Consider the following 22,479-nt stretch of genomic DNA (forward strand, 5'->3'; position numbering starts at 1 on the left):
AGGTTAAAATAAAACCTTTTTCTCTCTTTTGGAGATCTGGAGACCGTGGAGATGATTTATTACATGAGTTATTGACTGCTGTAACCATCTTGCCTGCAGCTGGTTTAACATGTAACAGTGAGACTCCTTACTGGTACCAAGAACAGTCAATGACGGGACCATTAACCCTGTCGACTATAAATACAGCTTTAGTGGGCTCGTCTGGCACATAACCACCTATAAAACGGGGAATTGTAGAATTTAAACTTCCATTTGAGTACAGATTAAACAAACCAGTTGATAGTGGATTTTGTTCCCTTTGGACAGAGCCAGCTAGCAGTTTCCAGCCTTTATGCTAAGCTAAGTGGCTTTAGCTTTATATTTAGTGTACAGACAAGAGAGTGGTATGAGTCTGAACATCTGACTCTGAGATAGAAAAAAGCATATTCCACAAAATGTCAAACTGTTCCTTTAAACAACCATAATACTCTGACTTATTGGCTGCTACTTGAGTTGTATCAAACAGTAAATGTTTTACATTAACTGTACTGTGCTAGGATGAAGCACCAGATTAAAACATGTTTGCAGTCTGAGTTTGACTAACACTGAAATTATCTGAAATTAAAAACTACATAAATTATATTATTCTCAGAACAGGTGTAAATAATTACAGAAAACTGTCTGAGAAGTCTCACCTCAGTATCTCCAGTCTACACTGGGTTTTCCTCAGCCAATCAGTGAGCAGCTTCACCCCCTGGACCTCCAGTTTGTTGTAGCTCAGGTTGAGTTCTTTGAGATCAGAAGACTTGCTGAAGGCTAAGCTCAAAGACCGGCAGCTGGCTGCTGTTAACATACAGTTCTTCAGGCTGGAAGGAGATATTTAAACAGTTTTCAGATCAGTTTGTTTTAAGTTCGAACTTTTTTTGAGAGAGAATATTTATAAAATAAATACAAATACATAATATAATAAATGTTGGTAGCACTTTATAATAACTATCCATAATTCATCATTTATTAAGCATTAGTTAATGGTTTGTTCATTATTACTTATTAATTGTTCATACATAGTAACAACATAATTCATCATGAGTAAAGTATTTGTTCACACAATTATAAATGGTTTGTTCATAGTAAATAAGCCTATTAGTTAATGTTTTTTTTCATCATTATTAATTAATTGTTCTTACATAATTCATCATCAGTAAAGCATTTATTCACATAGTTATAAATGGTTTGTTCATAGTAAATAAGCCTATCTTGAAAAATATGTTTGTAAGTACATGATTTATACTTAACAAATAATGAAACAACCATTTGGATATGAAATAATTTTCCTATTATAAACCAGTTACTAACTATTTCTAAATGCTTTGTTCATCATTTGTAAAGCACTGCTCCTATGTTACAATGAAAATAAAATGAGGTGATATTTCAGTTAACCCCTATTGTGTTGTGAAGTGCTTGTTAAAGATGCATTAACACTAACTATCCATAGGCATATTTCTGAAGCCATGTCCAAATTGAATACATGTGTGTCCAGGTTCTGTTAGCCTTTGGAACTCATTTATAAATGCTTTGTAAAGCATAGAAAGTGCTCACTTTAGATGGGCTCACACAGTATACTTAACTAACCAGTAGTAACTCATGAGTTAATCATGGATTGATGTGTTGGTAAGTGCTTGTTAAAGATGTATTAACACTAACTATCCATAGGCATATTTCTGAAGGCATGTCCAAATAGAGCAATACATGTGTGTGTCCAGGTTCTGTTAGCCTTTGGAACTCATTTATAAATGGTTTGTAAAGCAAAGAAAGTACTCACTTTAGATGGGCTCACACAGTATACTTAACTAACCAGTAGTAACTCATGAGTTAATCATGGATTACATTATTGGTAAGTATTTGTAACCAATGTGTTAACACCCAAGCTATTAGTTTAGGCCTTTTTCTAAATCATAACATTTTATTTAAGACATGAACAAATGTAGGTCTAGATAGTCTGTTAATCATTAACTTGCTAGTTATAAACAACCGTTTACGTTCCTGAGTAGCTAGTTGATAATGGTAAAATTACTTAATTTACAAATGGTTAATGCATCATGTAGGAATTATTAAAAAACCTACTGATAAACATTTTACATGGGCTTACTTACTATGGACCAACCATTTACTAACTGCATTTACAAATGCTTTACTGATTAGAATGAATGTAGGAACTATGCTTTACAAATGATAAACAAATAAATTACTACTAGTTTGTAGATAGTTTATAAAGGGAAAATTATTTAATTTACAAATGGTTTTTGCAATACTTAGAAAGTGTCAAACTTCTATTTATGAACATAACTTCCAAGAGCCTTATTTACTATGAACAAACCATTTATGAGTGCGTATACAAATGCTTCATTCATGAGAATTAACATAGGAGCAGTGCTTTACAAATGATGAACAAAGCATTTAGCAATAGTTAGTAACTGGTTTATAATGGGAAAATTATTTCATATCCAAATGGTTGTTTCATTATTTGTTAAGTATAAATCATGTTCTTACAAACATATTTTTCAAGACAGGCTTATTTACTATGAACAAACCATTTATAACTATGTGAATAAATGCTTTACTGATGATGAATTATGTAAGAACAATTAATTAATAATGACGAAAAAAAACATTAACTAATAGGCTTATTTACTATGAACAAACCATTTATAATTGTGTGAACAAATACTTTACTCATGATGAACTACAGTGGGGGAAATAAGTATTTGACCCCTTTCTGATTTTGCAGGTTTGCCCACTTACAAAGAATACAAAAATCTACAATTTTAATCATATGTACATTCTAACAGTGAAAGACAGAATCCCAAAGAAAATTCCAGAAAATCCCATCATATGAATTTATTAAAATTGATAACCATCTGATGAGGAAAAACAAGTATTTGACCCCCTGGACAAACAGCATGTTAATATTTTGTAGAAAAACCATTATTGGCCAGCACAGATGTCAAACGGTTTTTATAGTTGGTGACAAGGTTTGTGCACATTTCGGCAGGGATGTTGGCCCACTCCTCCCTGCAGACAGCCTCCAAATCATTCAGGTTCCGAGGTTGTCGCCTGGCAACTCGAATTTTAAGCTCCCTCCAAAGCTTTTCAATTGATTCAGGTCTGGAGACTGGCTAGGCCACTCCAGAACCTTGATGTGCTTCTTCTTCAGCCACTCTTTTGTTGCTTTGGCGGTGTGCTTAGGGTCGTTGTCGTGCTGAAACACCCATCCTCGACCCATCATCAGCTCTCTCACTGAGGGAAGGAGATGTCGGTCCAGAATTCCACGATACATGGCCCCGTCCATCCTCCCCTCAATACGATGGAGTTGTCCCGTCCCCTTGGCTGAAAAGCACCCCCAAAGCATGATGTTGCCACCACCATGCTTGACGGTGGGGATGGTGTTCTTTGGGTTGTACTCGGTGTTCTTTGCCCTCCAAACACAACGAGTTGAGTTGAGGCCAAAAAGTTCTATTTTGGTCTCATCTGACCACATCACCTTCTTCCAGGCCTCTTCTGAGTCGTCCAGGTGGTGAATGGCGAACTTCATGCGGGCCTGTACATGTTTCTTCTTGAGCAGGGGGACCTTGCGTGCGCTGCAGGATTTCAATCCATGACGGCGTAGTGTGTTACCAACTGTTTCTTTTGTAACTGTGGTCCCAGCTGCCTTCAGTTGATTCATCAGTTCCCCCCTTGTGGTTGTGGGATGATTCCTCACTATTCGCATGATCAGGGACACCCCACGAGGCAAGATCTTGTGTGGAGGCCCAGACCGAGGGAGGTTGGCGGTGGTATGGTGCTTCTTCCATTTCCTGATAACTGCACCGACAGTTGATCTTTTCTCTCCAAGTTGCTTTCCGATTCTCTTGTAGCCCATCCCAGCCTTGTGCAGATCAACAATCTTGTCCCTGATGTCTGTAGAAAGCTCTTTGGTCTTGCCCATGGTGGTGATGTTGGATGCTGGTTGTTTGGGTGTTGACAGGTGTCTTTTATACAGGTAACGAGGTGAGGCAGGTGTATTTGATGTAGATAATTGGTTCGGATTGGGGCTGTGTCTTAAAGAAAGACTAACTGGCTTGTAGGAGCCAGAATACTTGCTGTTTGTCCAGGGGGTCAAATACTTGTTTTTCCTCATCAGATGGTTATCAATTTTAATAAATTCATATGATGTGATTTTCTGGATTTTTGATTGGGATTCTGTCTTTCACTGTTAGAATGTACATATGATTAAAATTGTAGATTTTTGCATTCTTTGTAAGTGGGCAAACCTGCAAAATCAGCAAGGGTTGAATACTTATTTCCCCCACTGTATGTATGAACAATTAATAAGTAATAATGAGCAAACCATTAACTAATAGTTAACTAATGCTTAATAAATGATGAATTATGGATAGTTATTATAAAGTGCTACCTAAATGTTGTATAATTACTATAATGCAGATTTCGTGTTTAACTCCTCCTGTTTTGAATCTTTGGTCTCAACTGGTCTTTAGTCTATGATGTTGCGTGTAGGTGACAGTTTCATTTAGTTCTACTTCATGAAGCTTTGAGGTGTTAAAACTAATTAGAAATCATAAATAATAAGACCTGACTCACACATGTTGAACATCAGAATTGGGACATTTTCAGGAGTACGGTCAACAGGAGAGTTTTAGCCAACTGGACACTAATTTAGATGTTAAATGTCCCCAGAGTCAGATAATATTATGTATATTTTCATCTCTGTGTGTCCAGTTTAGTTCAGTTGCAGAATGTGATTAGCCTAGCTTAGCACAAAGAATAGTAGCAGCCCCATTAAAAGTGAAGTATTCCACCTTTCAACATGTTGAATCTTGTTAGCTACATGGAACATATACAACAGACAGACTTGGAGGTGTTGGAGGTGAGTTTTTCTATTTTGATGGAGCTATGCTAACAGTTCCCCCTGCTTTTAGTCTTCATGCTAAGCTAGGAGCTATCTCTAGACAAAGGTAAAACTGATATCCACCAGAAACATCCGACTCTAACAAAAACAGAGAATGATTAAAGATGGTAAATGTACATTATCACCACATGATATAAGATATCTGAAGGGAATCTTCATCTATGTTCACTGTAACATGAAAGAAAAGTAAACTACTCCTAGTTTAAGTGTCCCAAAATCCGTATTACTTGTATTGTGAATCATCACAAACATACTGATGTTCTTACTGAAGTCTCTGAAGTTTGCAGTTGGGACTTTTTAGACCGTGAGAGAGCAGCTCCACTCCAGAGTCCAGCAGATTGTTTCCACTCAGGTCTAACTCCTCCAGACCAGAAGACTTCGAGATGAGAACTGATGAAATGTTCTCACAACATCTGCCGGTGAGCATACAGCTACTTAACCTGAAGTTAAAAACAAAATGACTGATAACATTTAACTTACACTTCCTTCTGTTCTCTACACTTAAACACAACCAGCGAGCTGCAGAGCATTTGTTTTTCTCAAGGTTGACAACCATAATACGCTGACTCATTGGCTGCTACTTGAGTTGTATCAAACTGTAAATGTTTTACTTAACTGTACTGTGCTAGGATGAAGCACAAGATTAAAACATGGTTGCAGTCTGAGTCTGACTAACACTTAAATTATCTGAAATTAAAACTAGATAACTTATATTATTTTAAGAACAGGTGTCCAGGAAAGAACTGTCTGAGAAGTCTCACTTCAGTATCTCCAGTCTACACTGGGGTTTCCTCAGCCAATCAGAGAGGAGCTCCACCCCTTGGTCCTCCAAGTTGTTGTGGCTCAGGTTGAGTTCTCTGAGATCAGAGGAGTCTCTGAAGGTCAAAGACTTGCAGCTGTCTGCTGATAACATGCAGGATCTCAGTCTAGAAGGAGACATTTAAACAGGTCAGAGTTTCTTTTGTGTTCTTACTTTTTGTGGAAGAAAAAAATATAAAATATAATAATATAATAAATGGTTTCTAACAACTATAATGTATCTGTGAGCAGATGTAGTGTTTCTTAATGTGTTAACATCTATAACTCCTCCTGTGGAGACCAAGGGGAAGCTGCTGTATGAACAGAGCATTAATAACAACACAGTAAAACAGCTGTAATCATATAACATGTTAAAAATTGTTTCATGGAAGTTATAATAACAACCAAAACCTTGAAACATCAAGATATTACTGAGCATTTTTAATTATATCTGCAAGTCGTGCATCTCAAATTAACAAGTGCAACCATGGCCAGAAGCAGAAATATATCCTGTCGTTGAGCAGTATATCACATGGCATAAACACATTTAAAAAAATTAAAAAATTAAAAAATAAATTTGTTTGATAAGTTATTTTACAAAAATATAAAAACAGTTGAAACAGGTAAAAACACATTTTTATACAATCAGTCACTGATTGGATGAATTTTTGTCACATGGCTATGTGTCACAAAGTAAACAAATCTGTGTATAAGTTCTGACTCAGCGTTACAATTCAACAGACAAATTCTGTCATCGTCAGCAGCTTTTTCCTCATCAGGTCAAAGGCTAAAATAAAACTTTTTTCTCTGTTTTGGAGATCTGGAGACCGTCAGATGATTTTATTACTCCACGTCTTGACTGCTGTAACCAGCTCGCCTGCAGCTAGAGTCAGATTTCTGCGTCGTACCTACAGTGGCTAAGTCTGTAAGCTGTGAAGTTACACCATAGCTGCAGAGATATGTGCCTACATGTTGGGGTTACGGCGTTGACAGAGATACCACATGGGGAATGCAACTGTGATTGGCTGCTTGTGTTTCTGATGCTGTGGAGTTTATTGAAGAAGACATTGAAGAATACAACATTGAAGAAGTTAAAGAATCTTTTCCTTTACAGGAACAAACATTAACAAAGTGATGACACAGCAGACCATCCCTTTGTAAAAATGAATGCATGTGAACACAGTGCAGTGTTTCCCACAGGTTGAGAATATACTTGTGGTGGTGGGGTGTGCAGGATGTGACAGTGCAGCGCGTGATGGCTGAGTTTAATAATAAACTAGTCAAACAAAGGTGAACACAATGACTACATAACTTTATCAGACAATTTAGAAAGAAATAAATATTTACTAGGGCTGTCAAATGATAAATTGTTTTAATCGTGATTAGTTACTGAATTTCTATAGTTAATCGTGATTAATCGCATGTTTTATCACATTATTAAAATTCTATTATTTTGCATTTCAGAACTGTTTTTAAGTACATATTAACAGTGGAAAGCAATTCTTAAAAGTGTATCTTGATTGGGAAACAAATGAATGCAAAGAAAGTTACTTTATGAACTTGACTTTAAGATTTGTATTAGTTTATTATTTATTTACTTTATTTACTTATTTATTTTTATTTGGCTTTACACAATGTGCATATGGCTTTCGACTTGTCTACGAGCCGTCCGGGAGTTTTGGAAAATAAAAAGCGCCATTCAGAATTGTGTTGCTGCTGCATTTCTCCATCATGCCTGCAGCCTGCAGCAGTAGGATGTGTTAGGAGGAAGTATGGCAACTTGATGATAAGTAAAGGTGCGGCAAAGGGTCAAAATAGTAGAAAAAATTGAATAAATGGTGGCACGCGATTAATGCTATAAAAAAAAAATGTACGCACTGTGTTTGGCACTTAATCGCATCGCGATTAACGCGTTAATGCTGACAGCCCTACTATTTACATTTTTTGAAGTGTATTTTGTTTTGGGGATGCTAAACACGCTGTTCTGTACTATACATGTCCTGTTGCACTCATTTAGATCTCATCTGAGCAGATTTCTGTCATTCAAACAACTCTTGAGTTGTAGATTAAATTGTAAGTTGCAGAATGTGATTAGCCTAGCTTAGCACAAAGAATAGTAGCAGCCCCATTAAAAGTGAAGTATTCCACCTTTCAACATGCTTTTTTGATAACTCTGTAAACCCTTGGTGTTCTCTCAATGAGCTTCATGAGGTAGTCACCTGAAATGGTTTTCACTTCACAGGTGTGCTTTGTCAGGGTTAATTAGTGGATAATTTTTTCCCTTATTAATAAAAAAGCAAAGGGTGGCTACTTTGAAGAATCTAAAATATAAGACATGTTTTCCGTTATTTCACACTTTTTTGTTAAGTACATAATTCCATATGTGTTCATTCATAGTTTTGATGCCTTCAGTGAGAATCTACAATGTAAATAGTCATGAAAATAAAAAGGAAACGCATTGAATGAGAAGGTGTGTCCAAACTTTTGGCCTGTACTGTATGTATGGGAAACACTGCAGTGATTACCGTCGTCTCCTGTTGAGTAACGAGACAATAATGGTAGAAGTTACTGGATGTAACTCCAGCTCTATGAATCTGTGTGTGTAGCTCACTGTTGCATAACACATTGAATGAAAGAATGTAAACACAGTCACTGTGGGGATTATAAAGCATCACACGGCCTGATCATCTACAACAGATACTCCAAAATAGAAATAGATCAACGGGGGAAATTCTGACACTTAAATGGTCTGAAATTAAAAGCTAGATAAATTATATTATTCTCAGAACAGGTGTCCAGGGAAAAAAACAGAAAACTGTCTGAGAAGTCTCACTTCAGTATCTCCAGTCTACACTGGGGTTTCTGCAGCCAATCAGAGAGCAGCCCCACCCCCTGGTCCTTCAGGTTGTTGTTGCTCAGGTTGAGTTGTCTGAGATCAGAGGAGTCGCTGAGGACAGAGGTCAAAGTCCGGCAGCTGGCTGCTGTTAACCAGCAGGATCTCAGACTGGAAGGAGACATTTAAACACAGATTTCAGATCAGTGTTTGTTTTGTGTATTAACTTTTTGTGGAAGAAAACAAATATAAAATAAATAAAAATATAATAATATAATAAATGTTGTACAACAACTATAATGTATCTGTGAGCAGATTTAGTGTTTCTTAATGTGTTAACATCTACTGTATAACTCCTCCTGTGGAGACCAAGGGGAGGCTGCTGTATGAACAGAGCATTAATGACCACACAGTAAAACAGCTGTAATCATATAAAACATGTTTCATAGAAGTTATGATAACAACAAACATGCTACCTTAATAAACACTTAAAATGCCCTTATCCAGTATGTGCTCACAACTACATTATAATGTGTTATAAACCATTTATGTAATAATAATGTAAATAGACTTTTAGTGTGAAAATGGCTTCAAATACCTAAAAACTGTCTGAAAACCTGAATATGTGACAACATTTTATCACTTTTATTCCATGTATGATAATGACCACAATATTCACTCCAGTGTCTCCAGTCCACAACGTCTCTGCCAAGAACTCAGAATGGTTGTATCGAACAGTAAATGTTTTTCTTTAACTGTACTGTGCTAGGATGAAGCGCCAGATTAAACCATGTTTGAAGTCTGAGTCTGACTAACACTAAAATTATCTGAAAATAAAAGCTAGATAAATGATATTATTCTCAGGACAGGTGTCCAGGGAAGAAAGAATTACAGAAAACTGTCTGAGAAGTCTCACCTCAGTATCTCCAGTTTACACTGCGGTTTCCTCAGCCAATCAGAGAGCAGCTCCACCCCCTGGTCCTTCAGGTAGTTGTAGCTCAGGTTGAGTTCTCTGAGATCAGAGGAGTCGCTGAGGGCAAAGGTCAAAGACTTGCAGCAGGCTGCTGTTAACCTGCAGGAGTTCAGACTGGAGACATTTAAACACAGTTATCAGATCAGGGTTTGTTTTGTGTTCTAACTTTTTGTTGAAGAGACTAATTATAAAATAAATAAAAATAAATAATATAATAAATGTTTTATAACTTTAATGTAGCTGTGAGCAGATTTAGTGTTTCTTAATGTGTTAACATCTATAACTCCTCCTGTGGAGACCAAGGGGAGGCTGCTGTATGAACAATTCATTAATAACAACACAGTAAAACAGCCGTAATCATATAAAACATTTTACATAGAAGTTATAATAACAACAAACAAGCTACATTAATAAATACTTAACATGTCCTTATATATATGTACTCACAACTTCATATAGTGTGTTATAAACCATTTATTTAATAATAATGTGAAAAGACTTTTAGTGTGGAAATGGCCTCAAATACCTGAAAAATGTCGGAGTGTATGATAACATTTCATCACTTTGATTCAAAGTGTGCTAACAACCACAATACTCGCTCTAGTGTCTCTAGTCGACAAAGTGTTGACTAAAAATATTATTACGATTTTGACTCATCGTGAATCTTTGGTCTGAACTGGTCTTTAGTCTATGATGTTGCATGGAGGTGACAGTTTCATTTAGTTCTATGTTGCTTCATGAAGCTTTGAGGTGTTAAAACTAATAATAATAATAATAAATAATAATAATAGAAAATATTAATAATTAGACCTGACTCACATATGTTGAACATCAGAATTGGGACATTGTCGGGAGTGCAGTCAACAGGAGAGTTTTAGCCAGCTGGAGACTAACTTACATGTTAAATGTCCCCAGAGTCAGATATTGTTATGTATATTTTCATCTCTGTGTATCCACTTTAGTTTAGGTGCAGAATGTGTTTAGCTTAGCTTAGCAGAAAGAATAGTAGCAGCCCCATTAAAAAGGGAAGTATTCCGCCTTTCAACATGTTAAATCTTGTTAGCTACATGTAACATGTACATCAGACAGACTTGGAGGTGTTGGAGGTGAGTTTATCTCTTTTAGTGGAGCTTTGTGCTAAGCAAGGAGCTATCTCTGGACAAAGTTAAAACTGATATCCTCCAGAAACTGACTCTGAGAAAAACAGAGAATAATTAAAGATGGTAAATGTACATTATCACCACATGATATTATATTAAATATCTGAAGGGAATCTTCATCTATGTTCACTGTAACATGAAAGAAAAGTAAACTACTCCCAGTTTAAGTGTCCCAAAGTCCACATTACTTGTATTATGAATCACCACAAACATACTGTGCATCTGAATGTTCTTACCAGAGTCTCTGGAGTTTACAGTTGGGACTTTTTAGACCGTCAGAGAGCAGCTTCACTCCAGAGTCCAGCAGATTGTTTCCACTCATGTCTAACTCCTCCAGACCAGAAGACTTTGAGCTGAGAACTGATGAAATGTTCTCACAACATCTGTCGGTGAGGTTACAGTTACTTAACCTAAAGTTAAAAATAAAATGACTGTTAACATTTAACTTACACTTCCTTCTGTTCTCTACACTGAAACACAACTGGAGAGCTGCAGAGCTGTTGGGTTTCTCGAGGTTGAGTACTTACGAAGCTTTCTTTGATGCCTTGAGCACTGGCAGCAGCCTCTCCAGAACTTCCTCTGAACCTTCGTATTTCTCCAGGTCAAAGACATCCAGGTCTTCATTAGAAACGAGCAGCTGAAAGGCCAGAGCTGACCAATGTTCAGGTAAGAGTTTAACAAAATCTCCTGAGCTCTGGTACTTTTGGACTTGCTCTACCAGAGACTGGTCACCCAACTCATTTAAACAGTGGAACAGGTTGATGCTCTTCTCGCTGTTGGACAGTTTCTTGATCTTCTCGTGAATGAACTTGATTGTCTCCTGGTTGCTCTGTGGACGTCTTCCTTTGAATCCAACTCGTTCCTGAAGAAGCTCCTGATTTTTATCCTGTGACAGACCGAGCAGGAAGCGCAAGAACAAGTCCCATTGTCCATTATCGCTGACCAAAGCCATATCCACTGCGTTCTGGTGGAGGAGGAAGATGGCACGTTCTCCTTTCTCTGATGGCACTTCCACCCTTGTCTGCCAGGAAAGCAGATTTTCTCCGCTATCTAAGAAAGTCTCTAACACGTACAGAGCTGCCAGAAACTCCTGAACACTTAAATGAATGAAGGAGTAAATCTCTTGTTTGTGAAGACCAGATTCTTTTCTTATGATCTGTGTACAAACTCCTGAATTAACTGCAGCTTGTTTCAGATCAATTCCACAAGTTTTAAACTCATTTTCATAGAAGAGTATGTTGCCCTTCTGAAGCTGTTCAAATGCCAGCTTTCCCAATTTTATGATCACATATTTGTCTGTTTCACCTTCCTGATATTCCTTCAGCTTTGTCTGGATGATCAGGAAGTGTGTGTACATTTCAGTCACAGTCTTCGGCAACTCAGCTTCTTCTGTTTCTGTTAGGAGACTCTGGAGAGCCGTGGCTGAAATCCAACAGAAGACTGGGATGTGGCACATGATGTACAGACTTCTTTGCGTCTTTGACTGAAGATGATCGATGATCTTCTGAGCCATATCCTTGTCACTAACTTTCTTCTGAAAGTACTCCTCCTTCTGCTCATCATTAAAGCCTCGTACCTCGGTCACCCTGTGGAAGATCTCAGGAGGAATCTTAGCGGCTGCAGCTGGTCTACTTGTGATCCAGACTGAGGCTTTGTGCAGCAGTTTCCCTGAGGTTAAGTTGGTCAGCAGGACGTCTAATGTTGTGGTCTTTGTAACATCGCGGAACATCTCGTTGTTGTTGAAGTCCAGAGGTAATTGGCTTTCGTCCAGGCCGTCGAAGATGAACAAAACACTTGACTCACTGTAGTCTGACTCTTTCAAATCCTTCACTTCGTCAAAATAGTGACCTATTAACGTCACAAGACTCCAATCCTTATCTTTTATCAAGTTTAAGTCTCTAAATGTGAATGGAAATATGAAATCAATAGTTTTGTTGGCTTTTCCTGTTGCCCAGTCGTGAGTGAACTTCTGCACAGCGACAGATTTTCCAATGCCAGAGATTCCCTTCGTCAGAACTCTCTGAGGAGGGTTTTCTTTGTTTGATAAAGGTTGAAGAATGTCATTGACCTGGATTTTCTCATCCTCGCTCGAACTCCTTTTGCATTCCAAGTTAACCACTTCATGTTCACTATTAACCTCCCCACTGCCTCCTTGTCTGATGTAAAGCTCCGTATAGATCTTGTGTAAAGGAGTCTTTGATCCATCTACCTTTGTTCCTTGTGACAGATCCTTTGTTGTATATTCAAGGAAAGATTTTAACTTATCTCGGCATCTTTGGATGTTTGCTGAAAGATGAATGAAATCATAGCTACATTATTTTCACATACTCTTCCAAGTTAGCAAATACAGTATGCATGTATGCTAGATTTTCACCTAACCTTAACCCTAAATAAACTCTGATTCTTTTTAGATCATTACACCAACAAGATGCTCAGATGCTGGAAGGCTAACAATATTTATGTTAGCAAACAAAACATGTGAAGTATAAGATGGACAGACAACAGAAAAGAAAAACATTTTAGCTTCAACAATTTAATCTCTACAGAACCTGTGTAATAATTTAGTCTAGTTTTATTGTATCCCAGAATTAAGGTGAATTTTTTTTCATCATTTGATTGTAAAAAATCTGTTAAACACAATACCTTTGTTTTGGGAAGAAATAGCTTTTGTCTCATCCTTCCTGTCAGGAGACAAGGCTGAAACAGAAACATGAAACATCTCCTGAGAAATTTTGTTGGTTACATTTTAATCCGGTACATAATCAAACATAAATATGGGTTTTATTGGTTTTGATAAACCCGGGCGAAACATTACCGTGCGTGTTGACCGTTAGATTCCCTCCAACATGAACACCGCTAAAGTGAGGTATGCTGACGATACCTCCATGCTTGGCGGAGACTGCTCCCCTCTGAGTTTCAGCTGATTAAGCATAGACAAAATAATCAGGAACCACAACTCATCAACTCATGAACTGCTATAAACAGGTTCAGAGATGCGGTTTGTTAGAGCTGATTTAGCAAAGATCTGAGAAATCAAGAACAAATAAAGCTTGGTAGAAATGTGATAAACAGGACTTAAACATTTAAATTCATATTGACCAGCCCATATCTATTATATAATAACTACAAAAGGAAAAATGCAGTGTTCCCATACATCAGCCAGACTGTGGCCCCGTCATAGTGTAATTTTTCCCACCACAGTTTCATAATGAATGAAAATATTTTTATGCTTCTCATAATACCAATAGAGATCTCTCGTTGTGTGCCGTTGTTTCAGCAAAGTATCTCTCAGTAATGCCACTCCAAATAAACACCAAAGAAGAAGTCTCCACCCCTGCCCCGCTGTACGCGATCACGCTCACACACACACACACATGCTGGAAAGTTCACAGCTCCATCCAAGACAAGATTATACCATGACCGAAACTCACTGGCAACATCTTTGTGGTAAGTAAAGTAACGTTAACTTACGTCACAGCATCCACTGCAGTTATCCACTAATGTTAGTCAAGACACAATTGTATTGTACAACAGCAAACGGATACCGTTACTGCAGAAGCTAATGGTTAAGTCTACTTAATTAGCTGGTAAGTGACGATTTTTGGCAGCAAGCCTTCCAAAAGAAAGCACAATGAAATTAAATGTTAACCGGTCATTAACCGTTGACCGACAATCAGGAAACGGAGTCTCAGATCACCCGTCACTTTCCGCTTTCCGTGTCAGCTGTAGGCTTGTACCAGTGTTTATGTTTTGTGCATTATCCTGAAACCACTTGCGGGACACAAGTCCACAGCGGCTGAAATGTTTGTTAATATTTAAAAAGGATTCCAAGTTAAAAACCAAAATGAGAAGCAGAGCTGTCAGCTGAAGGATAAGGTGGTGAGGGAGGCTGACGGACAGTTTTCGGCTTCTAATCTCTACTCAGATGTTTACAAGTTGCTTTTAGGTTTGAGGGAGGACAAACAATCTAAGATGGGTACCACATATCTTCCCTCTCTCTGTCTGCCAACATTTCCTGTCTCCCCATCAATAATAATAATAATAATAATAATAATAATAATAATAATAATAATAATAATACATCAAAGTCTCAAGGACTCAAAGTCACCTAACTGTATGTCATGTTTCTGTATAGGATGGCAAAGTCATGACTCGCCCTACTCTGCCTGTGATTGGCTCGTACTTGTTGCCATATTGTTTGGGTTGGTTGGATTTAGGCACTAGGAGTGAGATTGATCAGGGTTAGGAGAAGAATATCAAGGTAAGCCAATCAGAGGGAGAGTAAGGCGGTCATGCTTTTGCCATCCTGAGAAAGAAAATATTACCAACTGTATTCTGTCAATAAAAGACAGAAAGGCCCAAAATAATCTCTAAGTGTTTCTTTTCTTTTAGACCTTTTTGTTATCTCACTGCTGAGGCTCCAGAAAGTCATGTGAAGTGTGAGTCATAACATGGCCGCTGTATGACAGCTTTATTGAGTAAAATTGAAGTGTGTATGTTTCATCAGAGAATGGTGTGTATACAGCCTGTGAGCCATCATCTTACCACGCCGGCTAAAGCAGTTTCCCATTCTGCATTTCTTCACCCAGCTGCTCTCACTGTAGAAGAATAAACATCACACAGGTAAGGAGCTGAAGTCAGAAAGTGATTTTATATCATAAAGCATCTTTCCATACAGTTCTCCTGTGCACCCAGTTATTATTAATAATGAGAAGACAAAGAGCAAGTTAGTCGTTAGACTCGTTCGAGACGAGCTCGTAAAGTAGATGTTAGCAGGCGGCAGCAGTAGGTTTCGGACCGTTTCCAACCATTCGAAGCAGCCTTCAGTCTGAACAGGAAGTCACAGAAACACTCACATCCTGTTAGATCTGATTCCGATGTATTTAAATGTTATCAGACCCATATATATATGTACGTTTTATTATTTATATTGTATTATGACAGAGTAGCCTCTTTAAATGCCCTACATGTGATCGGTTGCTGTAGATGATCTGTAGTCTGAAAGTCTTTAGTCTCTCTGACTGATAAACGTCAACCACACAACATGTGTTCTGTTAACAGAAAGAAGCTTCAAATCAGACAATAACAATCTATATCTCTCCAGTTCAACAATAAAAAAGAAAATTATAAACGCCATATTGTTAAGATGATTCTGAACCAATCAGCTGTTAGATCAGCATACAGAATCATTGGTTAAAAAAAAAACGTTTTTTAACAGTGTGATATCACATTTGTTCATCACACTGTTTGACCAATCAGTGTTTTGTAAGGAGCTACTGGCAGGTTGTATGAAATGCCATTTTATTTAGTAATAAACAAATACATACATACATACATATAAAAACATGCCTATTAAATACACCCTGAAATAAATAAATGAGGCAGTAATGTAAATACAGAGGAGTCAATATTGTTCAGGGCCGGATTGGGACTCAGCCCTGGATTTTCATGCCTTAGACCGGCCCACTTTACTTCACGAATGACTATATTAAAAAAAATGTAATCAAAACCTTAGTATATAAGTCTGCAATAGCGCCCTGTTCTCTACATCCTTGTAATTCGGTGGATTTTGTAAAATATCACTATTCCAAGTGTTGCTTCGCAATGTAGATTTATTAGAAAAGTTAACATCTTAACAACAACCCAATGATGTTGAACAATATCAGAATCTGTTTCTGTGCAAATAAGTAATCACAGATTAAATAAAGAACAAGATACATTGTATTAATTACATAATATTCAACTATGATTTCAACCCAGTGCCATACCTGAACACCGGCCCACAACCAAATAACCAGACCGGCCCACCGGGAATTCTCCCGGTGGTCCCACTTAACCAATCCGGGCCTGATATTGTTTAATAAATAAATAGCTTATATTTAAAAAATACATGACTACTTGACAAAATGACTACTTTTAGTCCACATCTATTAATTTCCTTTTCTTATATTCCAATGAAGGCATCATGGTTAGTGTTAAAGCAGTGACTCTTTATAAATTCAGCTAGTTGGCTTAGCTTGCTAAAGTTAGTACATAATCTCAGTTAAAATTACATTTTATTCATGTTATTACAACAGCTGTGTTAACTGTCACTCTATAACAGGTATAATTGACCGTTCGCAAAATCCACGCCCCCTAGTTATTGTTACTACGCCCGTCAAATAATTGAGAACCAGACACATAGCCATGGCTGGGTTGAGCTCCATACCTATTGGTATAAGTGATTGGTTTTGAAGTAATGCAGCATATTATATATATGGACATATCCTCCAGGGCACGACAGAAAGGGCTGCAATATGCAGTGGAGGGATATGTTCAATGACCATCAACCTCTTGCTAAATTATCTGTGTCGATAGCAACATGTGCTTGACAGGCTAACAGCTATCAGGCTGCCTGAATTTCCTACGGAATAATAAAGTATCTAATGTTCTAACTTTACTACTTTCGATAATAATGCTATATAAAACCACAACTGTTAACTAATCTGTAATGTTGCCCAAGAAATGAAAACCGGCAGCTGATTGGACGAATGCGTCACATGGGTTTGTTTTCTCCGGAAATTCAGACCTGGACTGTCATGGCGGCCGTTCAGAATACAATCTAATATTGTACTAAAATAGTTCACTGAAACGTGTTTCTGAAAACATTTTAAGTGAGAAATAGGCCGTGCAGTTGCTGAATCAGTCTTCATTTCAGCTCAACAAAGGTCAGTTTAAAAGATTTTCATCTCATTCCGCTCGTCATTTCCGTGTGAGTCTCGACGGCCCTGCCGCCAACCGAACATCAGGTCGGCCAAAATGAACGCCGACAGCCCCCCAGACGGATGACGGCACGGGTCACACGGAACAGATTTGAGTCACTGACCTCACCAGACTGTCCCACGGCCGATAATCGGCATGATGTGTCCCGGCCCTAAATCTATTGATGTGTTTTCACGGAGACATTTTTCTCGTTTTTTACGTGTAAATGTCATTATTATTTTCTCGGGGAAAGGATGCCGGGAGGCGGCCGAAATGGTCGCTCCATAAGCTTGAGGCACCCGCGAGGCGGCCCGCTGGGGACACGCCACAATAACGGGATGGCGGAGGTTGGGTTTAGGAAAAAACTAACGGGGAAAGGGCGCCTTAAACGCCGGGAGACGCGCCGCGGATTTTCGGCTTTTTATATTACTCCCTACCATTTTCGTGCTGTGGCCACAAAATACGCTTCCCATTGAAATACATTACTTCACATTTTCGTGTTGTCCGCCACGTAAAAACCAACAAAAACGCCTCCGTGAACACGTATCAATAGATTCAAATAACGTCACATTTACACAAACTGCCATGAGTTAACTCGCTAGCTTTACTTACCTTGGAGCAGACATATGTAGCTATGCTTATTAATCTTCGTGGCATTTAGCTGTGAACGGTCAATTGTAGAGGCATCAACAGGCCCAGAATAAAGCTGCTTTGCGCTGGCTGTGCCATTGTTTTTGTATGGGGGAGAGCGGTGGAGACAACTCAGAGGAAACGCTACCTTTGGCGTGGTGCACCGCTAGAAATTGTCGCTCAAAGTTCAAATTATTTCAACTTTGACTTTGTTGTCGCTGACCTTTCAAGCCGCAACCAAAGCCAGTAGCAATATTGATGTATACCTGGCTGCTTTGCCTCTCTGCCTGCAGTATGATCTACACCCTACCTCATGGTTTAAACACAGATCATGTGTAGGCGGCTTAAGGAGCGCAGAGGGGCACCTACTGGAGCCAAGCCTGGGAGGGGGTGATAACTGGACCTACACCCATGAATCCCTGTGAGGTTTAGCCTGAGGAGATGATATGAGTTGCCTGTTGGGCCCATCACTAATAATACTATAGCTTTAAGAGTTGGGTTTATAAAATGATCTGTTGTGACTATGAGGATAATCACAGCAACAGAAAACTTAACAACCACAAACTAGAGGCCGAAGGCATTCAGAAGATGTCTGGCTTTCCTTCCCTACTTATGTTATGCAACTAAAAATAGTACCATCAGTTTTTGCCTCCCTTTAGGTGTCAGGAATGTAAATGAGTTATCTTGTGAGTAGGCGTGAGATGTGCCACAGGTATGTCTTAGACCGCTTATAACCCTCCTGATCCAACTGTTTAGGGTGTGTCAGCTGGAAGTTACCAGTAAGTGAGCTGCACTTACAATAAAGATCAATAGATAGGAACAATAAAAACAAGAAGCAATAAACAGAGAAAAAGAAAAACAACAATCCACATGTAAACATAATGTGAAGCAACGAGAGCCACAGGACACATAAATGCAACATTGTGACTCAGACTCAAGCCAAAGATGTAGAATTCTACAAGTGGTCCTTCAAGCTGAAATGAATGAAGTCAGGTGAGAATGGTTGAGTCCCTGCCATGAGAGTGGGCCAGTGAATAGTATGGCTCTATTCTACATTCATACTCAACCTATGTTATGCAACAAAACAACATTGTTAGGTAGGAATGACAATGAGTCATCCTCTGTGTAGACGTGAGGTGAGACAGGTATACAGTACCATAGACAAGTTATCATCCTCCTGATCAGACAGATAAGGGTGTCAGCTGTAAGTCTGAGCTATTTTTTTTATTTCTGCTTCAGACTGAGCTGAACAGAGAGAAATCCATTATTTCTCACCGTGAATGTTTTAAAATCAGAGTGATCAAGCATAAATCAGTGATAGTTAATAATAAAAGTGAGTCATCAGCTTACCACGCTGGGATGTCTCTGGATCTTTAGCCCGGCTGAAGCAGTTTCCTATTCTGCATTATTTCCTCCAGCTGCTCTCACTGTAGAAGTAAAGAATACACATCACACAGGAAATCTTACAAGTAACTGAAATAAAATATCATGAAGCCTCTTTTTATACTTACAGCCAGTTCTCCTGTGAGCCCAGTTATTGTTAATGAGAGGGAAATGAGCAGTTTAGTTATTAACTTCACAGCTCTCATAAAAGGAAAAGTCAAAGTCCAACCTCAGGAGCCACTCCCTTTTTTATTCTCAACTCCCGCCCAGACTGCCTTTAATGACGTCAGATAGAAAGAAGTAAAGGTGGGTCGAGACCCGCAGCTCACGAGATCGAGACGAGACAAGATTTTAACACTATTTTTCAGAAAACTTGTGCTCTGCACTTGTGTACTGATATCGCGAGACACTTTTTACCTCGTCACACCTGTGTGTGTGTGTGTGTGTGTGTGTGTGTGTGTGTGTGTGTGTGTGTGTGTGTGTGTGTGTGTGTGTGTGTGTGTGTGTGTGTGTGTGTGTGTGTGGGTGTGTGCACAGGTTTCCTCCAGGTTTTCTCCAAGCTCTTCGAAGTGGCTCGGAGTCGAGTCCCGTTGGGGAGCCTGATCCCGGCACCGCGGCCCCGGCTCGCCTCAAACAACAACGTCAAGAAGAAAAACTAGCAGCACGCCATCTCGTTTTCCCGAGGCGTTTCATCTGTCCTCTCCTTTCACTCTCTGCTCAGTTTTTTTTTTAAGACTGTTTGTTTGAGACGTGTAAATTTAGTTTTTGTTCTCCGACTGTAGACGAAGGTTCCTCGCCGTGCCGGCTGTAGACCCGGACGAAGCAGTGTGACGTATTTTAGTATTTGTCAGTGGGTGGGTTTAGGTATTTATTGGTGGGAGGGGCCATTATTCTATCACCGAGCGTCGTCCCGGGTGAGCGTTTGCCCGTCGGACGACTCAGCATTAATGATTCCTGTTTATGTGAACGTATGAATGAAGAGCATGACCACGCGCCCTCCTCACGATCCCCCTTCCTGTCCCAACGTCTCCGTCAGGTCTGTTTCGGTCGCTGGGCGGTGCCACGACGAGGCGTCCCAACCAAAGTTTTCAGGTTTACTCTTAGAGGCTCTCAGACTGGCGGGCTGACATTTTTTACAGTTCTTACTTACTCTGAATTCACCTGATATTATGTGTATCCCCTATGTAACTTTGGCTAGAAAACAGCAGACATGTCCATATTATCTCAAGTTATTTATTGTGACTTGATAAAGTCAGAAAATAACACACATGATGGCAGGAAAGACCCTTTGCATGTTAGGAGAGGGGATACACATTATATCAGGTGAAAAATGCCCTGATATTTTGTGTATCCCCTCTGTAACCTATATGGCAGACAGGTGAACAAAGCGTTTAACTGAACAGCCATATTAAACTAAATTACATTAAAACAGAAATCAGGTTAGAGGGCAGGGAGGGACGGGTTAGCAAAGACGAGGAAAAGATATTGTTCACTAAGCTACATGACTAACGTAGATACTAGGCATAGCTACGGAGCATGTCAATATGGAACTTTGAAAAACACTGTCGAATAATCCACAATAATAAACGGCGCCTTAAACAATTCACACGTCGCCTTAATGTAACAGACAAATACACCTATTTATGTAGATAAACAAGATCCTTGTTACTTTGGAAAGCGCTGTCAGTCTTCCACTATGTAACGTTTTGCTTCAGCTGTACTAGACAACCTGTAGGGGGACCGAAGCTCCTCTCCGACTGCACGCGCGCTCCCGCGGCCAGGGGATACAAATCCTGGCGGGGATAAGTACCTTGGCACGACACCGGCACAACACTGACTACAACCTCTCATATACAACAAAGTGAAATCGCAGTCAACCCGCGATTAATTTCTAACGCGTATAATGTTTCAAATTAACCTAACAGAAATGATTAAACACGTTAAGTTTGACAGCAGCAAATTGCACGGTAATTTTCATAATCGTGATGCACACCCATGTTGATAGCTGACTATGCAATTCGCTAAAATAGGGATTAAGGCAGTCTATTATAATGTGTCCTGCTCCTGGCACTTACCTGTACCTCTTGCTGATGTGAAATTAACTCTGCTGTCTGTCCCTCATCATGTCCCTCTGTGAGCTTGTTGCATTTTGCTGCATCAGTCTCGAGAGACTTGGCCCTCTTTTCTTTGAATTTTTCACATCCACCTTTCTCCTTACATTTTCTCATAGCCATTGTCACGTCTAATGATGTAGGCTTATTAGACTGGGTAAACCCAGCCCAATCTGCCGGCGATTTGATTTCGCCTTGCGGTAGGCCTACTCTTCTTCCTCAGTTTTTTTTTTTTACACAGAGCATAGGCCTATAAGTGATCATATTAGCGCCCCCTGATGTTGGCTGTTAATATCGCTTTATTAGACTTTCTTTGTGCCTTCTGGACTTTTCCCGAACGCACAGATTGTCAGTCCGTCCCTGCCTTCATTCAGCTTCTCTCACTGCAGACGTAAAGAATAAACATCGCACAGGAAATGTTACAAGGAGCTGAAATAAAAGTGATTTTATATCATAAAGCCTCTTTCTACCCAGTTCTCCTGTGAGCCCAGTTATTAAAGAGAGGAAAAAGAGCAGATTAGTTAATATTACCTTTACAGTTCACGTAAAGGAGCAGAAAACAAAGTTAAACCTTGTGAGTTGCTTCGATCAACTGCCGCCCAGCCTGTCTTTGTGAGAAAGCAGAAGTGATTCTGCTTCATGTTACAGTTTTTTCCAACTGCTTACACACAAAATCTTTTCATGTCACATGATTTCTGAAACTTCTCACTCAAAGTGCAAAACTACACAGCAAATCTCCAAAACCATAAGCTATTTCTCAGCTTTTCACTCAGCTTTCAATTGCAAAACACTTTTTTCAAAACATTACACACAATTCTCTACCTAAGACACAAAAATCTAACAAGAAGTGACTTGCTATCCATTTTTAAACACAACCAATCAAAATGCTACACTTATTTACCAGG

At 39.0% G+C, this 22,479-nt stretch overlaps 2 protein-coding genes across 12 annotated transcripts in view; one reads left to right on the plus strand and one right to left on the minus strand.

Moving 5' to 3' along the window:
* Positions 1-22,479, minus strand: part of LOC114546308 (NACHT, LRR and PYD domains-containing protein 3-like) — a 45,967-nt gene that overhangs the window by 21,493 nt on the left and 1,995 nt on the right. For 2 of the 10 annotated variants that reach the window (XR_003691036.1, XM_028564981.1), the window contains exons 1-12: positions 22,106-22,189; positions 19,431-19,507; positions 15,255-15,307; positions 13,525-13,629; positions 13,353-13,406; positions 11,237-12,995; positions 10,946-11,119; positions 9,493-9,663; positions 8,577-8,747; positions 5,707-5,871; positions 5,212-5,385; positions 675-845 (exon numbers count right to left, since the gene is read on the minus strand). Coding sequence is in view for 9 of the 10 variants with exons in the window: in XM_028564981.1 (XP_028420782.1) it covers positions 675-845; positions 5,212-5,385; positions 5,707-5,871; positions 8,577-8,747; positions 9,493-9,663; positions 10,946-11,119; positions 11,237-12,995; positions 13,353-13,406; positions 13,525-13,629; positions 15,255-15,279 (2,969 nt within the window). In the remaining variant the exon portion in view is untranslated. Of the gene's footprint in view, positions 1-674; positions 846-5,211; positions 5,386-5,706; positions 5,872-8,576; positions 8,748-9,492; positions 9,664-10,945; positions 11,120-11,236; positions 12,996-13,352; positions 13,630-15,254; positions 15,308-19,430; positions 19,508-19,591; positions 19,906-21,538; positions 21,787-22,105; positions 22,201-22,479 lie in introns of those variants that run through there. The other 8 variants (XM_028564996.1, XM_028564989.1, XM_028565017.1 and 5 more) reach the window with 8 other exon arrangements.
* mark1 (MAP/microtubule affinity-regulating kinase 1) overlaps positions 20,451-22,479 on the plus strand; it is a 40,947-nt gene continuing 38,918 nt past the window's right edge. For both annotated transcript variants that reach the window (XM_028565109.1, XM_028565119.1), the window contains exon 1: positions 20,451-20,555. The gene's annotated coding sequence lies outside the window, so the exon portion shown is untranslated. The remainder of the gene's footprint in view (positions 20,556-22,479) is intronic.

This window comes from Perca flavescens, chromosome 2, assembly GCF_004354835.1.
Source record: "Perca flavescens isolate YP-PL-M2 chromosome 2, PFLA_1.0, whole genome shotgun sequence".
NCBI lineage: Eukaryota > Metazoa > Chordata > Actinopteri > Perciformes > Percidae > Perca > Perca flavescens.